Below are 20,931 nucleotides of genomic sequence, written 5' to 3' on the forward strand. Positions count from 1 at the left end.
CGACTGGCTGAGGTGGGCTGCTGGAGCATTTGTAGTTTGTGATGATTTTCCCGCTGATGTCCAGAAGCTTCCTCACAAACTGCTGCCATCAAGCTCTCATAGGTGGCCTGGTCCCCAGCCTGGAGTCTGTCCAGGGTAGCTTTCAGTAGGTCATCAGATCCTGCCTGGGTGGAGAGCAGGTGGTGAGTGGCCCACTGCAGGCAACTAGCTACATGGGAGCTTTGGCTGAGCTCCCATTAGTCTTGAACAAAACTGCCTTCCACCTTTCTCCCCACCATCCCTAGCATTGGCCATCTCCTTGACTCTACCACTGTTGCCACTTGGTATCCTTGCAACCTTTGGTCACCTACTGAGCTGCAGCTTGATGCACTCATACACCTTACAGTATTTGCAATCGGACTGTCTATTGCTGAGCCGATCTTCAGACACCAGTGGCACAAGTAACTGCTGGTTGTCTTTAGTGTCTGGGAGTACAAGTCCCATACTCGCACAATTATCTCGATCCAACCGTGCTGCAACCAATATGTGACGAACCACACCTCGCACTCCACCATGACATCACCAATACATCAAGGGTCACGCTGTTGGGTCTCCTCACTTTCATGAATGTTCCACACCTCTTTGGAATACGCAAGGTCAGCTTGGCACAGTTCTATACTTACATCCCTTGTCCACATAGGTACAGGGAGGCAAGTGAAGAGGGATTGTGGCCCACATAAACGCAGGAGTCACAACACTCGCTCCCAACCCTGACAGGCTGAGAGACCCCTATCACAAGCACCAGTAAAACAGCATTGCCAGCCTGGTATGACTGCCGCTAGTTTCTTATTAGATACAAGTCCAGTCCATTAACAATTATATCGAACCAGAAACCAGCACAGGTAGCAAGTGATGTTAAACCAAGATCACAGATGCGTGCATTCATGGGTTGAGGGAAAAGGGCAGTCCAAGTTAAATTGGATATTTAATTGCCTAAGAGGTTGTCCACTACTAGGACAATCCCTACTTAAAACTAAATGTTAGGCACAGATAAAATAAAGCCTCTACTCCCCTCCCGTGCCGGCGCCGTTCCAGCAGTGTCGGAACTCGCGGTCCCGGGGCTGTAATGCAGTGGAATGACACATGCACATGACCACCGGGGCCCATTCAGCACTGACGACACTGTCTGCGCCTTCGACAAACTGAACATGAAGAGGAAGTCGGTGGATCAGCTGCAGCCTGGACTTCCTCTTCATGTTCAGTTTGTCCGAAGGTGGAGACAAATGTCAGTGCTGATTGGCTGCCGGCATCACGCGTCAGCACAACCGCATCACAACCTCAGGGAGAGCAAGTGCCAACACCGCGGGAACGGCGCCCGCACGGGAGGAGAGTAGCGGCTTTACTATTTTATCATGGCAGAACATTTAGTTTAAGAAGGTGTTGCCCTAGTAGTGGACAACCCCTTTAAAGGGCACCCTAGACAACACTATATACACGATGGTTATACATATACAGAAGGTCAGATCTGCAGATATGGGGACGTGACCTGCATTCAGTACATGCCAGACGTACATTCATGGAGCTCCTTCTGGAGATCTAACAAAAGCGACAAAAATTGAAGAAAAAAGGGACAGGTTGGCTGTGATTTGGATCATTGGACCCTTTTTACCAGCGGGAGGGGATTATAACTTTCCAGGATTTCAAAATGTGCACGGTTAACCCCAAGAAGTCTGGAGCCGGCAGCCATGCCTCATGTGGAGGGCAAGACTAACACCCCCCACAAAAAAAATAAATAAATAAACCTCTGCCCAGGGGCTTCTGCCTTCCCCAGCTAATGTCTCCAAATCAGGCAGCTGCGGCTCAGCTTACCTCAGCACCAGAGAACTGGCAAGAAGAGAGAAGCTGGACTGAAATGTCTCTCCTCGCCACTTTCTCCTAGGTCTCGTGAGTGTCCCGCTCCTCTGGGGACCTCGGGCAGAAGAGGGAGCCTTCTCAAACCCCTTAGCCAAGGGCTGGGCAGGAGATGTGCTCCCTCTCTAGCCCCTAAGACCTGGCACAAGACATAAGAGGAAGAGTTGATAGTCGCCGGTGACAATGGCGTGGAACTGAATCACCAGGGCAGCCGCTATTTGTTTTACAAAGATTAACCCTTATAACTTCCTCGTTTTTCGAACAAAATTTCCAATACTTTTTTTTTTTTTTTAGGGACCACATTTGAAGTGAATTTGGGGGGGGGGGGGGGGGTCAATATAACATAAAATACCTAAAAGTGACACCATTCTAAAAACTGCACCCCTCAAGGTGCTCAAAACCACATTCAAGACGTTTACTAACCCTTCAGGTGCTTCACGAGAACTAAAGTACATGCACATATATACAGGTGGTCCTCACAAAAAAATAACAAAATAATATATATATATGTCAATCTTTTTACTTGAGCAGTTCTGTTGATTAACCATGCCCAGCACCATATTCCCCACCAGTCCTCGCCAGCATTGTTCCATCATACATGTGACCTCACCGCTAAGGCCTGTTTCACACTTCCGTTTTTGTGTCCGCCAAACAGATCCGTTTCCGTTTTTTTGACGGAAACTGATGCAAACGGATCCGTTTTTTTGACGGATCCGCGGTAACCGTAATGGAAGTCTATGGGACAAAAAAAACGGATCCTGCAAAAAATGGCGGATCCGGTTTTTTACGGAAAACAACGGATTTTGACGGATTTGAAAAAACGGAAGTGTGAAACAGGCCTAACAGACAATGAGAGAGCGCTCCATGTGTCATACTGGCCTCGGACTGTAGGACGTTCTACTGGAGGCCACAAGTTATTAGCAACCCCAGCCTTGTACCATCAAGACATCATGGCTTCTCACAAGAAAGGCAGAAGATCCTATCCCAGAAGGACTCACAAACCCCATACAATGGGTAAATGTCATTGAGCCCACACTAAACAGTGTAACCTCCATTATAATGCTATACATGTGACTTGTGGCAATGGGTGACTTTATATTTATACATTGGCTTCTCCTAGGTCATAAACGTAGACTCAGTTATTACAGAAGACGGATGTAGAAGATCAAGGTCTCCCCGTCACTGCTGTCACCGATGGCCACTTCTCTCCTGATCGAGTCCATTGGGGGAAGATACACAAGAAATTCAGAACGTCATAACAGGTCACCAAATCACCAGCACTGGTGGCATGAAATAAACCACCATGATCAGATGGCAGTGTCTTTTCTCTTAGCTTTATAGAAGTAAAATTATTTAGTTTAAATAAGGTAAAATATTGGATATAAAAAGTCTACACATCGGGTGTAAGGCCTGTTTCACAAATCCGTTTGTCACCATCAGTCAAAATCCGCCGATTTGCAAAAAAAAACGGATCCGCCATTTATCTTGGCGGATCAGTTTTTCTCCATTGACTCACTATCGGCGGATTTTGACTGAGGATCGTCCGTCGCATCTGTATTTCTGCGGATCCGCCAAAATTTTGGCGTCCACTGAGATCACCGAACGGACAATGCAACTTTTTTTTTCCGTCCGGATCCGTATTTTCCTGTTTTGCTACATGTTTAACCCTAAATCCAATCTGGCTGCTGGATAAAAAATTCTCTCTCTCTCCTCCACTCACCGCCTCATCGCCCGAGATCTCACCTCCCCTGACCGCTACATCGCCGGTAGTCATTTTTTCTTTTCAGCCGCGGTTCCTTTAAAATTCCGAAATCGGCGGATCCTGGCGCACCAACGGTCAGGTGGCTCCCGTTGGTGTTTCATCGCCCACGGATCCGTTATCCGCCATTTTAGTGGCTGCCAACGCACAGGGAAAACGTAAGTGTGAAACAGGCCTTAAGATGCCAGGATTTCATCATGGTAAGGAGAATCATTGTAGAACTTTTTCGGGTGCATATGACCACTGGAGGTGGACAGTCTACTACGTCTAAGTGTCACCTGACCGCTGAGGCCAATGACTGACTGCAGGGTCGGCTGGTTGGGTTGTCATGTCATTCCCTTAGTCCAGACCAATGGCAGCAGAGCGTCAGTCCTTCAGTGCCAAGTATGTTACCTTTGCATCTTTTATAAGTATCCATATACTATGGTAACTTTCTAAAATAAGCAAAAACATTCTGGAGACCAAAATAGTTTAAAACACTTTAAATCTGGAGGGCGATTCATAAAATGCAAGAAAATTGGCCAGAAAAGATGCACAGATGGTCAGTATGAATGTCCTCAAGCAATATTGTAATATTGTGTGGGTGGGGCTATGTGGAATGGGCGGGGCTTGATACACATTAAAAGTTGACCAGCGATTTCTCATTCCTACAACACCATTTTATTTTAGGGACCACCTCACATTGGAAGTGAAAAAAAAAAAGAAGAACATTTAACTTTAATTCACACAAAAATTACTTCAGATCCAATTTTTACTTATTCTCCCAAGGGTAACAGGAGAAATTGGACTGCAAAAGTTGTTGAGCAATTTGTCCTGAGTAGGCTGATGCCCCATATGTGGGGGTAAAACACTGTTTGAGCGCATGGCAGAGTTTCGACGGGAAGGAGCGCCGTTTGACTTTTTCAACGCAGCATTGGCTGGAATTGAGATCAGACGCCATGTTGCGTTTAGAGAGCCCCTGATGTGCCCAAACAGTGGAAACCCCCAATTATAACTCCAACCCGAACCCCAACACACCCCTAGCCCTAATCTCAGCCCTAACCCTAGCCTGTTGTGAATTCTCTTGATCGGACTTCTGAGTCAGGGCTCCTTCTGGTGGGTACTGCGGGTAGTGGAGCTGGCCAGGTTGATAGAAGTCTGCCACCTGACGACGATTGGAAATCAGGGGTTACTGACTGAGAGGATATAAGTGAGCAGGCTTCCCTCAGTTGTTGCTGGTGATTAGTTTTTCCTGTGCATTCTGAGATCTGCTGTCTCCTGCCTGATCCTTCATTTTTCAGTTAAGTTGTTCATTTGCTAATCCTTTGCATCTGATCTGGTTTTGCCTCTTTCTGCTTTGCTGTGAGGATTCAGCGTGCTCCCTGCTGGGGCAGTGCTGGACCCCCTCTATATTTTGCAGCTTGTCAGTTTGTTCAGTCCCCTGTTATATTAGTCTCCTTTGCTTTGCTGCCAATTCACACCAGAATGCTGATATAGTGGGGGAGAGGTCAAGAGACCTCAGTGTTTTTTGTACATCAGACACGTTGGATTTTTTAGGGTTTTTGCGTGATTGCAGACAGTGTCTTTCCTGTCTAGTTAGTTTGGGCCCCATCATTTGCTCAGTCTATTTTCCTACCTGTGTTTGTGCCTCATCTTGTCTCACCGACAATATATGTTTGGGGGGCTATCTATTCCTTTGGGGTCTACTCTGGGGCAGTTTAGATTTCCCCTTTCTCGCTTTAAGCTTAGAAAGTTCTCAAGCTGTGTCTAGAGCATCATAGGTACGCCCCACGGCTACTGCTAGTTGTGTTGTTAGGATTAGGGGTCTGCAATCCGCTAAGTTACCAACCTCTCTGGTTTCCTGGTGGCCTAGCCTATTCCTGCCATTCTCCTCGGAGACCTATTCATAACCCTAGCTCTAACCCTAGCACTAACCCCAACCCTAGCCCTAACGGGAAAATGGAAATAAATACGGTCATGATTTGTAGATTTGCCCTGTCCTGTATTTTGTATAATATGTCATTTAACTTTTCTCTGGTTGTATTTGCTGTAAATTAACCATGTCTCCTCCCCCCAATACTTTGCAATGTCTTGTGATGTACCCGGATCATAATCTAATTTAGGCTTGTGTCAACAGCTAGTGGAACTGTGGCTATTGTTTTCCTAAGCAGAAGACAGTCTACAGTATGTGTATTGTAGGTTAAGTGGAGCCCTTACATTTCTAGAATCTTCTGATGGACCAAACCATTGAATAGTAGGTGTGACCCCTACCCCCCTTCAGATGGGCTGATCCCAGGAACCCTGACAATACATTCTTTTAAGATCAGTTGTGATTTGAGTGCGGATGTGGAAGGAGTCACGAACTGAGTTGAGGCCAGCTCGTGACGTCCGTGGGATTGTGTGGAATCCTGTGGACTATTGCAAAGTTTATTGTTATCGTATCTGGCACAAGGACTATCGTGAGGTGCCCGGATTTTTTTTCCATTGTGTGGACTTCTCGTGGACTCCAAGGACATTATGGATATTTGATGTTGTATGCTCCCTGCCTTAATAAATCTCGTTCCTCGTCCCTCGGCCTGTTGTCCCTTCTTGCTCTGTCGTATACCCCGTCACAAATACATTTTTAATTGTATTATTTTTCCCTAACTAAGGGGGTGATAACGGGAGGTTTGATTTACTATTTATGGCGGTTTTTATATTTGGCGGCTGTCACACGCTAAAAGACGCTTTTTATTGTAAAAATAGTTTTTGCATCACCACATTTTGAGAGCTATAATTTTTCCATATTTTGACCCACTGAGTCATGTGAGGTCTTATTTTTTGCAGGACGAGCTGATGTTTTTATTGGTACCATCTTCAGGCATGTGATATTTTTTGATCGCTTTCTATTCCGATTTTTGGGACGCAGAATGAGCAAAAACCAGCGTTTCATGAATTTCGTTTTTAGGGCACTTATACTGATTTAGAAGGGTTAAGGTTTTGCCTTTAATTGCTAGAATTTGTTCTTATGATGCAGTAGTCTTTAGTCTCCGAGTCAAGGATTTTATACGTCTCATCTTAGTCAGCAACATGTTCTAGGTACTTGGTAAGTGAAGTATAACCCTCGGTAACGGGAGGCTACATGAGCTACAATGAGTTACATTGATGTAAATGGTATACAATAAGACGCGAGGCAGTATTTTATCAGATTAAGGGTGTGTGCACATGTTGCGGATTACCCTGTGGATTTTTCTGCACAGAATCCACAACTCTTGGCAGAAACTGCGGGGTAAAACACTTGCCGTATTCCTGCGGATTTATTGCGGTTTTCCAGCGTATTTGATGCAGTGCGTTTTGGCTGTGCAGATTTGTGGTAAGATTTGTCCTAAGGGTATGTGCACACGTTGCGGATTGCTGTGCGGAATTTTCTGCGCGGAATCGGCGCGTTCCTGTGGATTTCGCCTGCGTTTTTACACCTGCGGATTCCTATAATGGAATGGGTGTAAAAACGCAGCGGAATCCGTTGAGTTGAGTTCCACGCAGATTTTTCCGCAGCATGTGTGCAGCAATTTTTTTCCCCCATAGAATAACATTGCACTGTAAATCACTTGTGGATCCGCAGCAAACCTGCAACGTGTGCACAGACCCAAAGTAATTTGCTCACAATCTGTTTGCATTTCCTTTTCTCCAAGCGGTTGTCAATGAAGGGCGTAACCTCCTGTGTCCTCACAGGTGAGCTGGCATATCTCTTGGTGAGAACGAAAACAGCTACAACAATACCGTTCCGCGTGTGGTACAATTGATGAGGTGGTTTTATTCTTCGGGTCACTACGATTACAGCAATACCTCATTTACAGTGGGGCAAAAAAGTATTTAGTCAGTCAGCAATAGTGCAAGTTCCACCACTTAAAAAGATGAGAGGCGTCTGTAATTTACATCATAGGTAGACCTCAACTATGGGAGACAAACTGAGAAAAAAAAATCCAGAAAATCACATTGTCTGTTTTTTTTTCATTTTATTTGCATATTATGGTGGAAAATAAGTATTTGGTCAGAAACAAGCAATCAAGATTTCTGGCTCTCACAGACCTGTAACTTCTTCTTTAAGAGTCTCCTCTTTCCTCCACTCATTACCTGTAGTAATGGCACCTGTTTATACTTGTTATCAGTATAAAAAGACACCTGTGCACACCCTCAAACAGTCTGACTCCAAACTCCACTATGGTGAAGACCAAAGAGCTGTCAAAGGACACCAGAAACAAAATTGTAGCCCTGCACCAGGCTGGGAAGACTGAATCTGCAATAGCCAACCAGCTTGGAGTGAAGAAATCAACTGTGGGAGCAATAATTAGAAAATGGAAGACATACAAGACCACTGATAATCTCCCTCGATCTGGTGCTCCATGCAAAATCCCACCGCGTGGGGTCAGAATGATCACAAGAACGGTGAGCAAAAATCCCAGAACCACGCGGGGGGACCTAGTGAATGAACTGCAGAGAGCTGGGACCAATGTAACAAGGCCTACCATAAGTAACACACTACGCCACTATGGACTCAGATCCTGCAGTGCCAGACGTGTCCCACTGCTTAAGCCTGTACATGTCCGGGCCCGTCTGAAGTTTGCTAGAGAGCATTTGGATGATCCAGAGGAGTTTTGGGAGAATGTCCTATGGTCTGATGAAACCAAACTGGAACTGTTTGGTGGAAACACAACTTGTCGTGTTTGGAGGAAAAAGAATACTGAGTTGCATCCATCAAACACCATACCTACTGTAAAGCATGGTGGTGGAAACATCATGCTTTGGGGCTGTTTCTCTGCAAAGGGGCCAGGACGACTGATCCGGGTACATGAAAGAATGAATGGGGCCATGTATCGTGAGATTTTGAGTGCAAACCTCCTTCCATCAGCAAGGGCATTGAAGATGAAACGTGGCTGGGTCTTTCAACATGACAATGATCCAAAGCACACCGCCAGGGCAACGAAGGAGTGGCTTCGTAAGAAGCATTTCAAGGTCCTGGAATGGCCTAGCCAGTCTCCAGATCTCAACCCTATAGAAAACCTTTGGAGGGAGTTGAAAGTCCGTGTTGCCAAGCGAAAAGCCAGAAACATCACTGCTCTAGAGGAGATCTGTATGGAGGAATGGGCCAACATACCAACAACAGTGTGTGGCAACCTTGTGAAGACTTACAGAAAACGTTTGACCTCTGTCATTGCCAACAAAGATATATCACAAAGTATTGAGATGAAATTTTGTTTCTGACCAAATACTTATTTTCCACCATAATATGCAAATAAAATGAAAAAAAAAACAGACAATGTGATTTTCTGGATTTTTTTTCTCAGTTTGTCTCCCATAGTTGAGGTCTACCTATGATGTAAATTACAGACGCCTCTCATCTTTTTAAGTGGTGGAACTTGCACTATTGCTGACTGACTAAATACTTTTTTGCCCCACTGTATATAATTTTTTTATGTTTTGGCGCTTTTATACAATAAAAACTATTTCATAGAAAAAAATTATTTTTGCATCGCTTTATTCTGCGAGCTATAACTTTTTTTTTTATTTTTACGCTGATGACGCGGTACCATGATTATTCATATTCGTCTTTTTGATCATGTGTTATTCCACTTTTTGCTCGGTGGTAGGATGATAAAGCATTGTTTTTTGCCAGTTTTTACATCTTGTCCCACTATGCGACAATCACTTTTTGCAGGCTGAACGCTTCTATAGAATGCAGAAGAAGCAGCCTCGACATGCCATAGACGCCATTAGCGCTGCACTTACGGCACACTGACCTGAGAGACTTCCTGACATGCACTGCACGTGACCGTATGTTTCTCAGCTCTGGTAACCCGGATGTCATCACGCCGCGCGGTCTCTGATCCAAAGGCAGAGGGGCTGTCAGTCCCCTGCCTGCTCCTGGAATGCTACGATTGTGTTTGATCGCAGCATTTTGGGGGTTTAAGTGCCGAGAACGGTCTGTGATGGCTCCTGGCACTTAGTGCCGGGTGTCAGCTGTGAGAATCAGCTGACACCCGGCCGTACACCACCCGTGAGCGCAGCAGATCACTGAGACGTACTACTCCGTCCATAGTCAAACTGACCCAGTACGGCATAGTACGTCACAAGGCAGAGAGGGTTAAAAGACACATTACTGTTATGATTGAGTCACCGTAGGAGGAAAAAACAGAAATGCTAGCTAAGTCCTGAAAACCAGAGAAGTTGGCAACTATCAGATTGCAGACCCCTGAACCTATCAACACAACTAGCAGTAGCCGTGGGGGGTTCCTACGATGACCTAGACCCCTCGATCACAGCCGGAGAGATACATAGGCCTAAAGAAGGAAAGGGGAAATCTAACTGCCCCAGAGCAGACCCCAAAGCAATAGGCAGCCCCCCACCTATAATGACGGTGAAGCAAGATGAAAACACTTAGACAAAAAGACAGGCTGAGCAAAGACGGGGCCCAAAAACTACCTAGATAGGAACGGATAGGAAGGCTGCTGTCTGCAATCTGCCAAAACCCTATCAGAGACAAAAGCCAACAAGCTGATATAAAAATGGCCCTGAAGCAACTAAGCTTCAAAAACTAAATCAGCACTCAGGTACTTTCAGAAGACAGAGCTCACGGAACACTGCACACTCCAGCAGGGAGTGGCAGAATCCAAAAAGCAAGAAAAACAAAAACAAATCTTAGATGCAAAAAGGCAAAACAGAAAACTTAGCTTTAGGAGAGCAGGAATCAGACTGGTGTCCAAGAGTCCACAGAGAAATCACCCGCAGGGCAGAAAGGGCGTAGGCTGCCTTAAATCCAGTCAGTGACTCCACTCAGCCAATCGTCTTCATTAGTCCCAGGTGCATGATAATCAGGCTCACTACCTTCCCTCACCAGAATAGGGAGTTTACCAGGCCTCAGTGACGGAGGGGAAAATGAACTCACAACAGTACCCCCCCCCCTTGAGGAGGGGTCACCGAACCCTCAACAACGCTACCAGGGCAATCAGGGTGAGCCCGATGAAAGGCACGCACCAATCTTTTGGCATGAATATCAGAGGCAGAGACCCAGGAATTATCCTCCTGACCATAACCCTTCCACTTAACCAAATACTGGAGTCTCCGTCTAGCCAGACGGGAATCCAGAATTTTCTCTACCTCATATTCCAAGTTACCTTCAACCAATACAGGGTCCGGAGGTGCCACCTCAGGCAAAACTGGCTCAACAAACCTCTTCAACAAGGACTTATGGAACACATTATGGATCTTAAATGTGACAGGAAGAGCCAAACGAAAAGAGACCGGATTAATAATCTCCAAAATCTTGTAAGGTCCAATAAATCTAGGCTTAAACTTAGGAGAAGCCACCTTCATAGCAAGATTTTTTGATGATAACCACACCATATCACCAATCTTAAACTGGGGACCAATGGTCCTATGTCGATTGGAAAACCGCTGGGCCTTTTCCTGGGAGAGAGATAACTTATCCACCACTTGGTCCCAGATCTGGTGCATTCTCTCCACCACAGTGTCAACACCTGGGCAGGCAGAGGGCTCCACCTGCCCTGAAGAAAATCGAGGGTGAAAACCAAAGTTACAAAAAAAAGGTGACATCAAAGTGGCAGAACTAGCTCTATTATTTAAAGCTAATTCGGCCAAGGGCAAAAATGAAACTCAATCATCCTGATCAGCGGAAATAAAACACCTCAAATACGACTCCAAGGTCTGGTTTGTTCTCTCTGTCTGCCCATTGGTCTGAGGGTGAAAAGCAGAGGAGAAGGACAACTGAATTCCCAACTTGGAACAGAACGTCCTCCAAAATTTAGACACAAATTGAACTCCTCTGTCAGATACAATGTTCTCAGGAATCCCATGCAAGCGAACCACCTGTTGCAAAAACAGAGGCACCAACTCAGAGGAAGATGGCAACTTAGGGAGTGGTACAAGATGAACCTACTTAGAGAACCTATCACAAATCACCCAAATAACAGTCATTCTTTGAGAGACCGGCATATCAGAAATGAAATCCATTGAAATATGGGTCCATGGCCTCCTGGGGACCGGCAAAGGCATCAACAACCCACTAGAGCGAGAACAAGATTTAGACCGGGCGCAAGTCCCACAGGACTGCACAAAATTCCTGACATCATGAGACAAGGTGGGCCACCAAAAAGAGCGACTCACCAGATCTCTACTACCAAAAATACCTGGATGACCAGCCAATGCAGAGCAATGAACTTCAGACATCACTCTCTTCTTCCACTGGTCAGGAACATACAACTTTCCACTGGGGCAATGCTCAGGTTTGTCCTCCTGGAACTATTGCAGAGCAAGTCTCAAATCGGGCGAGATGGCAGAAAGAACTACCCCTTCGCCTAAGATGGTGGCAGGCTTGGTCACCACAGGAGAATCAGCAAAGAAACTCCTAGAGAGGGCGTCTGCCTTGACATTCTTAGTTCCAGGAAGGAAAGAGACCACAAAATCAAAACGTGTAAAAAACAAGGCCCACCTAGCCTGTCTAGGGTTCAAGCGTTTAGCTGACTCTAGGTAAATCAAATTTTTGTGGTCAGTGAGGACCACAACTTGATGTTTGGCTCCCTCCAACCAATGTCTCCACTCCTCAAATGCCCATTTCATGGCCAACAGTTCCCGATTCCCCACATCATAGTTACGTTCAGATGAAGAGAACTTACGGGAAAAGAAAGCACAGGGATTCATTTTAGATGTTACCGGATCCTTTTGGGACAACACCGCTCCTGCACCAATCTCAGAAGCATCCACCTCTACCTGGAATGGGAGTGAGACATCAGGTTGCCGCAGAACCGGGGCGGAGGTAAATCTACGCTTCAGCTCCTGAAAGGAAGCAACCGCCTCCGGAGACCAATTCAACACATCCGCACCCTTCCTGGTCAGGTCAGTCAATGGTTTGGCAATACTAGAAAATTTTGCTATAAATTTCCGATAAAAATTAGCAAAACCCAAAAACTTCTGGAGGGCCTTCAAAGAAGTGGGCTGAACCCAATCATAAATGGCCTGTACCTTGGCCGGGTCCATTTCAATAGTTGACGGAGACAAAATAAATCCCAAAAAAGAAATCCTCTGTACTCCAAAAAGGCATTTCGATCCTTTGACATACAGGGAATTCTCCCTCAAGATCCGGAACACAGTCCGAATATGTTCCATATGAGAATCCCAATCCTTGGAGAAGATCAAAATATCATCCAGATAGATAATCAAAAATTTATCGACAAAGTCTCGGAAAATATCGTTCATGAAGCACTGGAAGACAGAAGGGGCATTAGTGAGCCCAAAAGGCATCACCAGGTACTCAAAATGTCCCTCCGGAGTATTAAACGCCGTCTTCCATTCATCCCCCTGCTTAATGCGGATAAGATTATACGCCCCCCTGGAGGTCAAGCTTGGTAAACCAGCAAGCACCTCTGACTCTAGAGAATAGATCCGAAATCAGGGGTAACGGATACTGATATTTAATAGTAATTTTATTGAGGGCACGATAATCAATACAAGGCCTTAAAGACCCATCCTTCTTGGCCACAAAAAAAAAAACCGGCACCTAAGGGTGAAGAGGATGGTCTAATATGACCCTTCTCCAACGCCTCCTTAATATAGGACCGCATAGCCTCGTGCTCGGGTACAGATAAATTGAAGAGCCGACCCTTAGGAAATTTACACCCCGGGTTTAGTTCAATTGCACAGTCATAATTCCTATGAGGAGGCAAGGACGCAGACTCATTCTCACTAAATACATCATAGTAGTCCGCCAAATAGTCAGGAACCTCATGCGACTGAGGAGAGGTGGAAAAAACCGGAGCCTCACTAAAGGTACACCAGCAACCCCAACTCACCACAGACACAGACTTCCAATCCAAAACTGGATTATGAATCTGCAACCAGGGAAACCCCAGAACAACGGCATCATGCAGACCATGCAACACCAAAAATCTGCAATTTTCTTGGTGGTCTGGGGCGACCCGCATGACCAACTGGGTCCAAAACTGAGGTTTATTTTTAGCCAGAGGGGTAGCATCAATCCCCCTCAAAGGGATAGGCGTCTGCAGAGGTGTCAACGGAAATCCACAACGTTTAGCAAAATCCAAGTCCATTAGGTTTAGCGCTGCTCCCGAATCCACAAAAGCCTTGGCGGAAAATGTGGACAGGGAACAGATCAGAGTAATCGCCAAAAGAAACTTAGGCTGAACCCCACCAACAGAAAACGTGTGTGCAAAGCGTTTCTCACGTTTAGGACAAACAGAAATAACATGTGAGGCATCTCCACAGAAAAAACACAGCTTATTACGCCTTCTGAATTCCTGACGTTGCGCCTTAGACAAAACTCTATCACATTGCATAGGTTCAGACGTCTGTTCAACCGGTGGCAACACCTCTCGTGTAATCCTGCGTTCACGTAAACGCCGATCAACCTGAATGGCTAAAGACGTAGAATCGTCCAGACCAGAGGGAACAGGAAATCCCACCATAGTATCTTTTACGGCTTCTGACAAACCCTTCCGAAAGAGAGCAGCCAAGGCACTATCATTCCAGGTAGTAAGGACCGCCCACTTTCGGAACTTTTGACAGTACAACTCTGCAGATTCTCGACCCAGGTTCAATGCTAACAGGGTCTTTTCAGCCTGATCAATAGCATTAGGTTCGTCGTAAAGCAACCCCAAGGCATGAAAAAATGCGTTCACATTAGTCAGAATAGGGTCATCTGGTTTCAAAGAAAACGCCCAATCCTGGAGATCGCCGCGCAGCAAAGAGATGACAATTTTAACCTGCTGCGCAGGGCTCCCTGACGAGTTAGGCTTCAAAGCAAAAAATAATTTACAATTATTTTTGAAACTCAAAAATTTAGATCGATCCCCAAAAAATACATCAGGTGTGGGGATCTTTGGTTCAACAGCATGTGAACGAGCAAGATAGGCGGAAATTCCTCGCACTTCAGCAGCGAGCTGCGCCACACGATCAGACACTTGCTTTATCTCCATTGAGAGAAAAAAAAGTTCCCCCTACGGCCACAGAGATATAGAGGAAAGAATATACACACTCTTTTTTTTTTTTTTTTTTTAAACACAATTCTTTCCTGCTATTGAGTACCCTAGGATCTGCGGTATGGCGGGTGATTCTGTTATGATTGAGTCACCGTAGGAGGAAAAAACAGAAATGCTAGCTAAGTCCTGAAAACTAGAGAAGTTGGCAACTATCAGATTGCAGACCCTTGAACCTATCAACACAACTAGCAGTAGCCGTGGGGGGTTCCTACGATGACCTAGACCCCTCGATCACAGCCGGAGAGATACATAGGCCTAAAGAAGGAAAGGGGAAATCTAACTGCCCCAGAGCAGACCCCAAAGCAATAGGCAGCCCCCCAACATATAATGACGGTGAAGCAAGATGAAAACACTTACACAGACAAAGACAGGCTGAGCAAAGACGGGGCCCAAAAACTACCTAGATAGGAACGGATAGGAAGGCTGCTGTCTGCAATCTGCCAAAACCCTATCAGAGACAAAAGCCAACAAGCTGATATAAAAATGGCCCTGAAGCAACTAAGCTTCAAAAATTAAATCAGCACTCAGGTACTTTCAGAAGACAGAGCTCAAGGAACACTGCACACTCCAGCAGGGAGTGGCAGAATCCAAAAAGCAAGAAAAACAAAAACAAATCTTAGATGCAAAAAGGCAAAACAGAAAACTTAGCTTTAGGAGAGCAGGAATCAGACTGGTGTCCAAGAGTCCACAGAGAAATCACCCGCAGGGCAGAAAGGGCGTAGGCTGCCTTAAATCCAGTCAGTGACTCCACTCAGCCGATCGTCTTCATTAGTCCCAGGTGCCTGATAATCAGGCTCACTACCTTCCTTCACTAGAATAGGGAGTTCACCAGGCCTCAGTGACGGAGGGGAAAATGAACTCAACACATTAACTTCAATAAGAACTTTCAGAAGGCTCCAATCCCAACAAAGATCTCCACTTAGAGAACTCCACAACCTCCTCCATGTACAGCACGACAAAGCTTTATCAACATCTTCATTAGGACCTAGAATTACTGAACTCCAACAATAGAAATAATTGGGAGAAAGATCTTAAAATTAACTTTCTAATACAGGACTGGGTAAAAGCTATAAAAATGCCAGGAACGTGGAACCTTAGCGATACTCTCCAAGAATCATCCTACAAATTACCAACTAGACGGCCCCTCGGAGAATGCATAAAAGGTCTTCACCTCACTCCGCGGGAGGCAACATGGCTCCGATGGACTCCTGAAGCTTCTCTTAAGGGATTGTATCACAAGTCTTTGGGGGAAAGTGGAATCTTTAATTTGTGATATCGTCGGCAGTCTTCCTACACTAACTCCACATTACTGTATTGGGCACAGAATCTTCTACAAGACCCTCAGTAGATCGTCCGTCATATACTCATTACCACCAACCATCTTATAACAACCTTATAGAAGCGCAAATAGAAGATATTGGTGAAAGGATTGCGGCCGATAACATTTATGATCATCACTACACTCTTAAAAACGATAACACTGAAAAAAAAAAAAAAGTCTCGAATAGAAAATTTAGGGCCAACTTTGATGTAATTTATTAACAGTACACCTCTCAGGCAGACGACAACCTTATAGGAATCCTAGAAACATCAGAGTTAAGGTAGAACTGTGTATTATATTTATGGGTCAATTGTTCCACCATTTAGTTCTTTGCCCCCTCTGTTTCCCCGTTTCCTTCCCCCTGTCGCCTCCAACCCTGTTATTTGTCCACACCTTTACCCCTACAATGTAGACTTCACTACCCTCCAACCCTCTTATTTTATAGTCAAAATTTATTAATAGTTATGTTTGAAAATCTATTTTGCTACTGTTAAACATAAAAATAATTGAAGAAAAAGCTATGCAGATACAGCAGGTAGGACATGAGTATACACAGAGGATACAGAAGTCCGTTACCAGTCGGTGGTTTGGCCTTGGTACTGGAGGTCACATAGGAGGTATGTGGTGCCGGTGGTTTAGGGTTTCTTCCAACACTGCACATGGTGGGAATTCTTAGACAACAAAAGCCACAGCCACGCATGAGCAATTAACCCTTTGGCCGGTGGCTCCCTTTCCCACCCCAAGGATGGTCTTTGTTTCCCCCTCCTTCAGATCTGTTAGCTAAAACTCCAAAAATGAGGGATCATAACATCTCCACGGAAGGTCATTGGGAGGTGGTTTTGGCGCAATCGGATCTTACCGGGTTAACACACAGCTTCGCTACCTGACATCTACTAGCCGTTCTGCATAGCTCCCAATCCTAGGATGCTAAACTGGATGAAGGCCCAGGCAGACACTCATCCCGTCCCAAAGATCTCAGAAATGTAACCTTATAAGGCCAGGGCGTATAATAACTCCATATGAAAATTACAGCTCCCATACATCTGAGGGGGAGGATCTTTGAAGCTGTTAAACTACTTGTGCTCCGAGCAAAGGTCCATCCTGCCAGAAAGGCCTTGGTACCAGATAACCTGCTGGGAGTGTGAGCTTTCCATTTGGAGCTGTTGAAGCTGGACCATCTGCTGAGCAAGGCGTCCTGTCTCCACGTCACACTTTGAAGGAGTTCTATAATCTCGGACAGGATATGATACAGCCAAATGGCATGAAAGTATGTCCCCCATATTCTCCACAAGGAGCAGCCACCTCTGACCTGACTACTGGAGAAGACCTGATGAGAAACAAGACCAGAGCCATCGTCATCACGAGCAGCTGACTCAGACCAGGCAACTGGGGGGAGAACTGCTCAGACACAATCAAGGAGCCATCATCACCACGAGCAGCCGGCTCTGACCTGACTGGGGAGAACTGCTCTGCAGATGAGGGGGATACAGATATACACACACAGTACATGTAGGATTTTGTCACTTACTGGAGTCTCCGAGGACAACAACAAACTTGTTGTGCAGTAACTGGCGGACATCAACTGAGCGGAAGCCCCCCATAACTGCCCACCGACATCCAGACCCTGAAAAAGAGAAGAGACCGGGCAGTCACTGACAACAGCATATGGTTCATCCCCCCACAGAGCCCGGTACGAGGAGCATTACACGGTTCATCCCCCCACAGAGCCCGGTACGAGGAGTATTACACGGTACATCCCCCCCCACAGAGCCCGGTATGAGTACTTATTTATATATAATATAATAGACGGTATATTCCAAAAATTACTGTCACACCCCTCCGTGGGGTGGTCTTTTATTGTCCTTTCATTCTCGGGTCCTCTACCAGAGGCCTGGGAGTTTGAGGGTTCTGCGAAGGATCTTAGTTCCCAGTATTGCGTTTTTCTGGTCCGGGAGCTCAGATGTTGCTACTGGTGTAAAGGACACCGCACTGCCCTTGCTTACCGAGTCAGTGCGCGTGTCCAGAGTTGAGAGGATGGTGCCCAGAGGTTCCGGAGGAACGGGACGGCTGCGGTGGAGAAGCGTGCTTCAGGTAAAGAGGATCTGAAGCATGTGACCACAAGGGGAGTGTCAGGGGGCGGAGACAAGCCCCGGACTCCGGTGACCGGAACTTGGGCTACAGAAGCCCAGGGGGCTGCCAGACAGACGCGGGTCAACTAGGAGACGACACAGTACAGACGGAGACAGACCTGGCCAATAACAATCCAAGGTCAGAAAGCCGGACATAGCAGCGTGGTATCAGACGGGAAACACAAAGGTCAGGGACAAGCATAGGTCAAAACCGAGAGACTAAGTACGTACAGAATCGGGTAGCAAACTCAAACAGGAACGAACCGGGTCAAACACAAGCAATCACACACAGGCAGAGCATATCCTCAGATACACGGGGATCAGGAACTCAGCCGAGGTCAAAAGTATCACTGACAACGCCCAAAAGAGGCTATTTAAAGCCCTCCTGGAACCAGAGAGGCCAACAGCATTAACCCCTGAGTCACTAGACAAGAACTTCCATACAGACCATGACACCTGGGATCTGTTGCAGCCATTCTTCCAACTTAGGAGCACTTGGAGCAGTGACCCCCTATCACCACTGGAATCACTGTTGCCTTGACCTTCCACATCTTCTCCTTTGAGGCCCTGGTATTTCTCCAGCTTCTCATATTCCTTCTTTCTGATTTTGCTGTCACTTGGCACTGCCACATCTATTATCATTGCTGTCTTCTGATCCTTGTCTACTATGACAATGTTTAGTTGGTTAACAAACACCTGCTTATCTGTCAGGATCTTGAAGTCCCACAGGATTTTAGCCCTTTCATTTTCCACCACTTTCCCTGGACTTAGGAGGACTTGGCCCATATGCTGTGCAGATGTTCCTGTATACAATATCCGCTATTTGGTTGTGGCGTTGGGTATATGCTGTTATTGCTTGCATACTGCCAGTATGTCTTCGATGTCTTTCACTGTAGATTCTTGTCAGGTGGATCAGTGAATCGATGTCCAATTCGTTTTTTGCATACAACTTGATATCATCCAAGTAGAGGAGGTGGCTGACGGTGCTTCCACTCTTGAACTTGTATCCATAGCCAGACTCTGTAATTATCTCACTGAGGGGGTTCAAGACTATGCAGAACAGCAATGGGGACAGTGCGTCACCTTGGTATATGCCATTTGATAGTCACTTGTGCTAGTTGTCTTGAGTTGACTTCCAGTGTTGTTCTCCATAGCCCCATTGAGTTTCTGAGGAAGGTTCTTAATTTCCTGTTGATATTGTAGAGCACGGTTCCCCAACTCCAGTCCTCAAGGCCCACCAACAGATCATGTTTTCAGAATTTCCATTGTATTGCACAGGTTCTGCAATTATCACCTGAGCAATTCTAAGGAAATCCTGAAAACACGATCTGTTGGTGGGCCTTGAGGACTGGAGTTCGGGAACCCTGTTGTAGTGAGCCACGCATTCACAGATCCATGTGTGTGGCATTGAGTCATAGGCTTTCCTGTAGTTAATCCAGGCTGTGCTGAGATTGGTCAGTCTGGATCTTGAGCGACTGCTCTATCTACTAGGAGCTGGTGCTTAGAACCTCTGGTGTCGGTCCGAATGCCTTTCTGAGCTGGATTCATGTACTGGTTCATATGGTTCTGTAGCTTGGTGGCCATGATTCCTGAGAGGAGTTTCCATGTTGTTGTAAGGCAGGTTATTGGGCTGTAGTTGGATGGAACTGTTCCTTTGTGAGGATCCTTCAAGATCAGCACTGTTCTTCCTTGTGTTGGGTGGTGGCCTTCTTCTAGCAGCTGGTTCATCTGCTTTGCCATGCGTTCATGTACCGCTGTTAATTTCTTTAGCCAGTAGGTGAGGATCATGTCTGGGCCAGGTGCTGTCCAGCTCTTCATGTTCTTGACCCGATGTTGGATGTCAACTAATGTAATGGTGAATGGTTCTTGGTCTAGGTGGTTGCTGTGTTTCATTCTCAGATCTTGAAGCCACATTGCACTGGTGTTGTGCGTTTTTTCCTTCTCCCATATGTTCCTCCAGTATTGTTCAGTCTCTGCTATTGGTGGAGTTGCTGCCTTTGTGCTGTTCCTCTGTAGTTGGGAGTACACCTTGGATGGTTCTCTGGAGAACAGAACATTTATCTTCTTGGCCTCAGCTTCTCTAGTGTATCTCCCTAGTCTTGCAGCGAGTGGTGTGAGCCTTTGTTTAGCAGTCTCTAGGGCTTCAAGTGGACCTAGGGCATTTATACTTGTCCAGCTTGATCTGTACTTCTGTTAGGCTGGTTTCGCATTAGCGTTTTTTTGCACAGCGCATCGTGCGCGTCCATGTGCACCTATGTTTAACATGGCATACGCATGGTCTAGCGTTTGCATGTGTTTACGTGCGCATACGGTTTTTTGTAGTGTGCGCCTAGGCGCGCCAAACTCAACTTGTTGCATTTTTGGGTCAGTCCAACTGTGTAAAAAAAAACGCATGCGCACAGAATGCGACAAAATACCGCATTACAGTCTATGGGAACGCAGGCGTGCACACACACCCTAAGGCTGTAACATTGACATTGCTTGTAACATACTGTGCGGTTATCCTGGACGACAGAGATGCAGGGCAATTGAACTATGATGTTTGCTGATATGTTGATGACACATTGTCCAGGCAAGCTAGCTTGCTGACACGCAAAGCAGAAGTAAAAAATAAACAAAATGATTAAAAAGTCAAATAATGCAAGTCAACCTCATCACGTTTCTCTTGACCTCTGGATGCTCGCTTGAAGGACAGATGTTAACCATAAAAAAAAGATCTATACCTCCACACAGCCGAGACATCCAGAGACTCTTTATAAAACCACAACCAGGAACACGCTAAAGGATAGCTGACACATCATGGTT

General features: G+C 45.9%; 1 protein-coding gene across 3 annotated transcripts in view; it reads right to left on the reverse strand.

Moving 5' to 3' along the window:
- LOC141075711 (PC-esterase domain-containing protein 1A-like) overlaps positions 1-20,931 on the reverse strand; it is a 104,516-nt gene that overhangs the window by 33,147 nt on the left and 50,438 nt on the right. For all 3 annotated transcript variants that reach the window (XM_073562852.1, XM_073562851.1, XM_073562850.1), the window contains exon 2: positions 17,526-17,621. In XM_073562852.1, the coding sequence (XP_073418953.1) occupies positions 17,526-17,621 (96 nt within the window). The remainder of the gene's footprint in view (positions 1-17,525; positions 17,622-20,931) is intronic.

Source organism: Dendrobates tinctorius, unplaced genomic scaffold (genome assembly GCF_039654945.1).
Source record: "Dendrobates tinctorius isolate UK_male_01 unplaced genomic scaffold, ASM3965494v1 ptg000367l, whole genome shotgun sequence".
In the NCBI taxonomy this organism is placed as follows: Eukaryota; Metazoa; Chordata; class Amphibia; order Anura; family Dendrobatidae; genus Dendrobates; species Dendrobates tinctorius.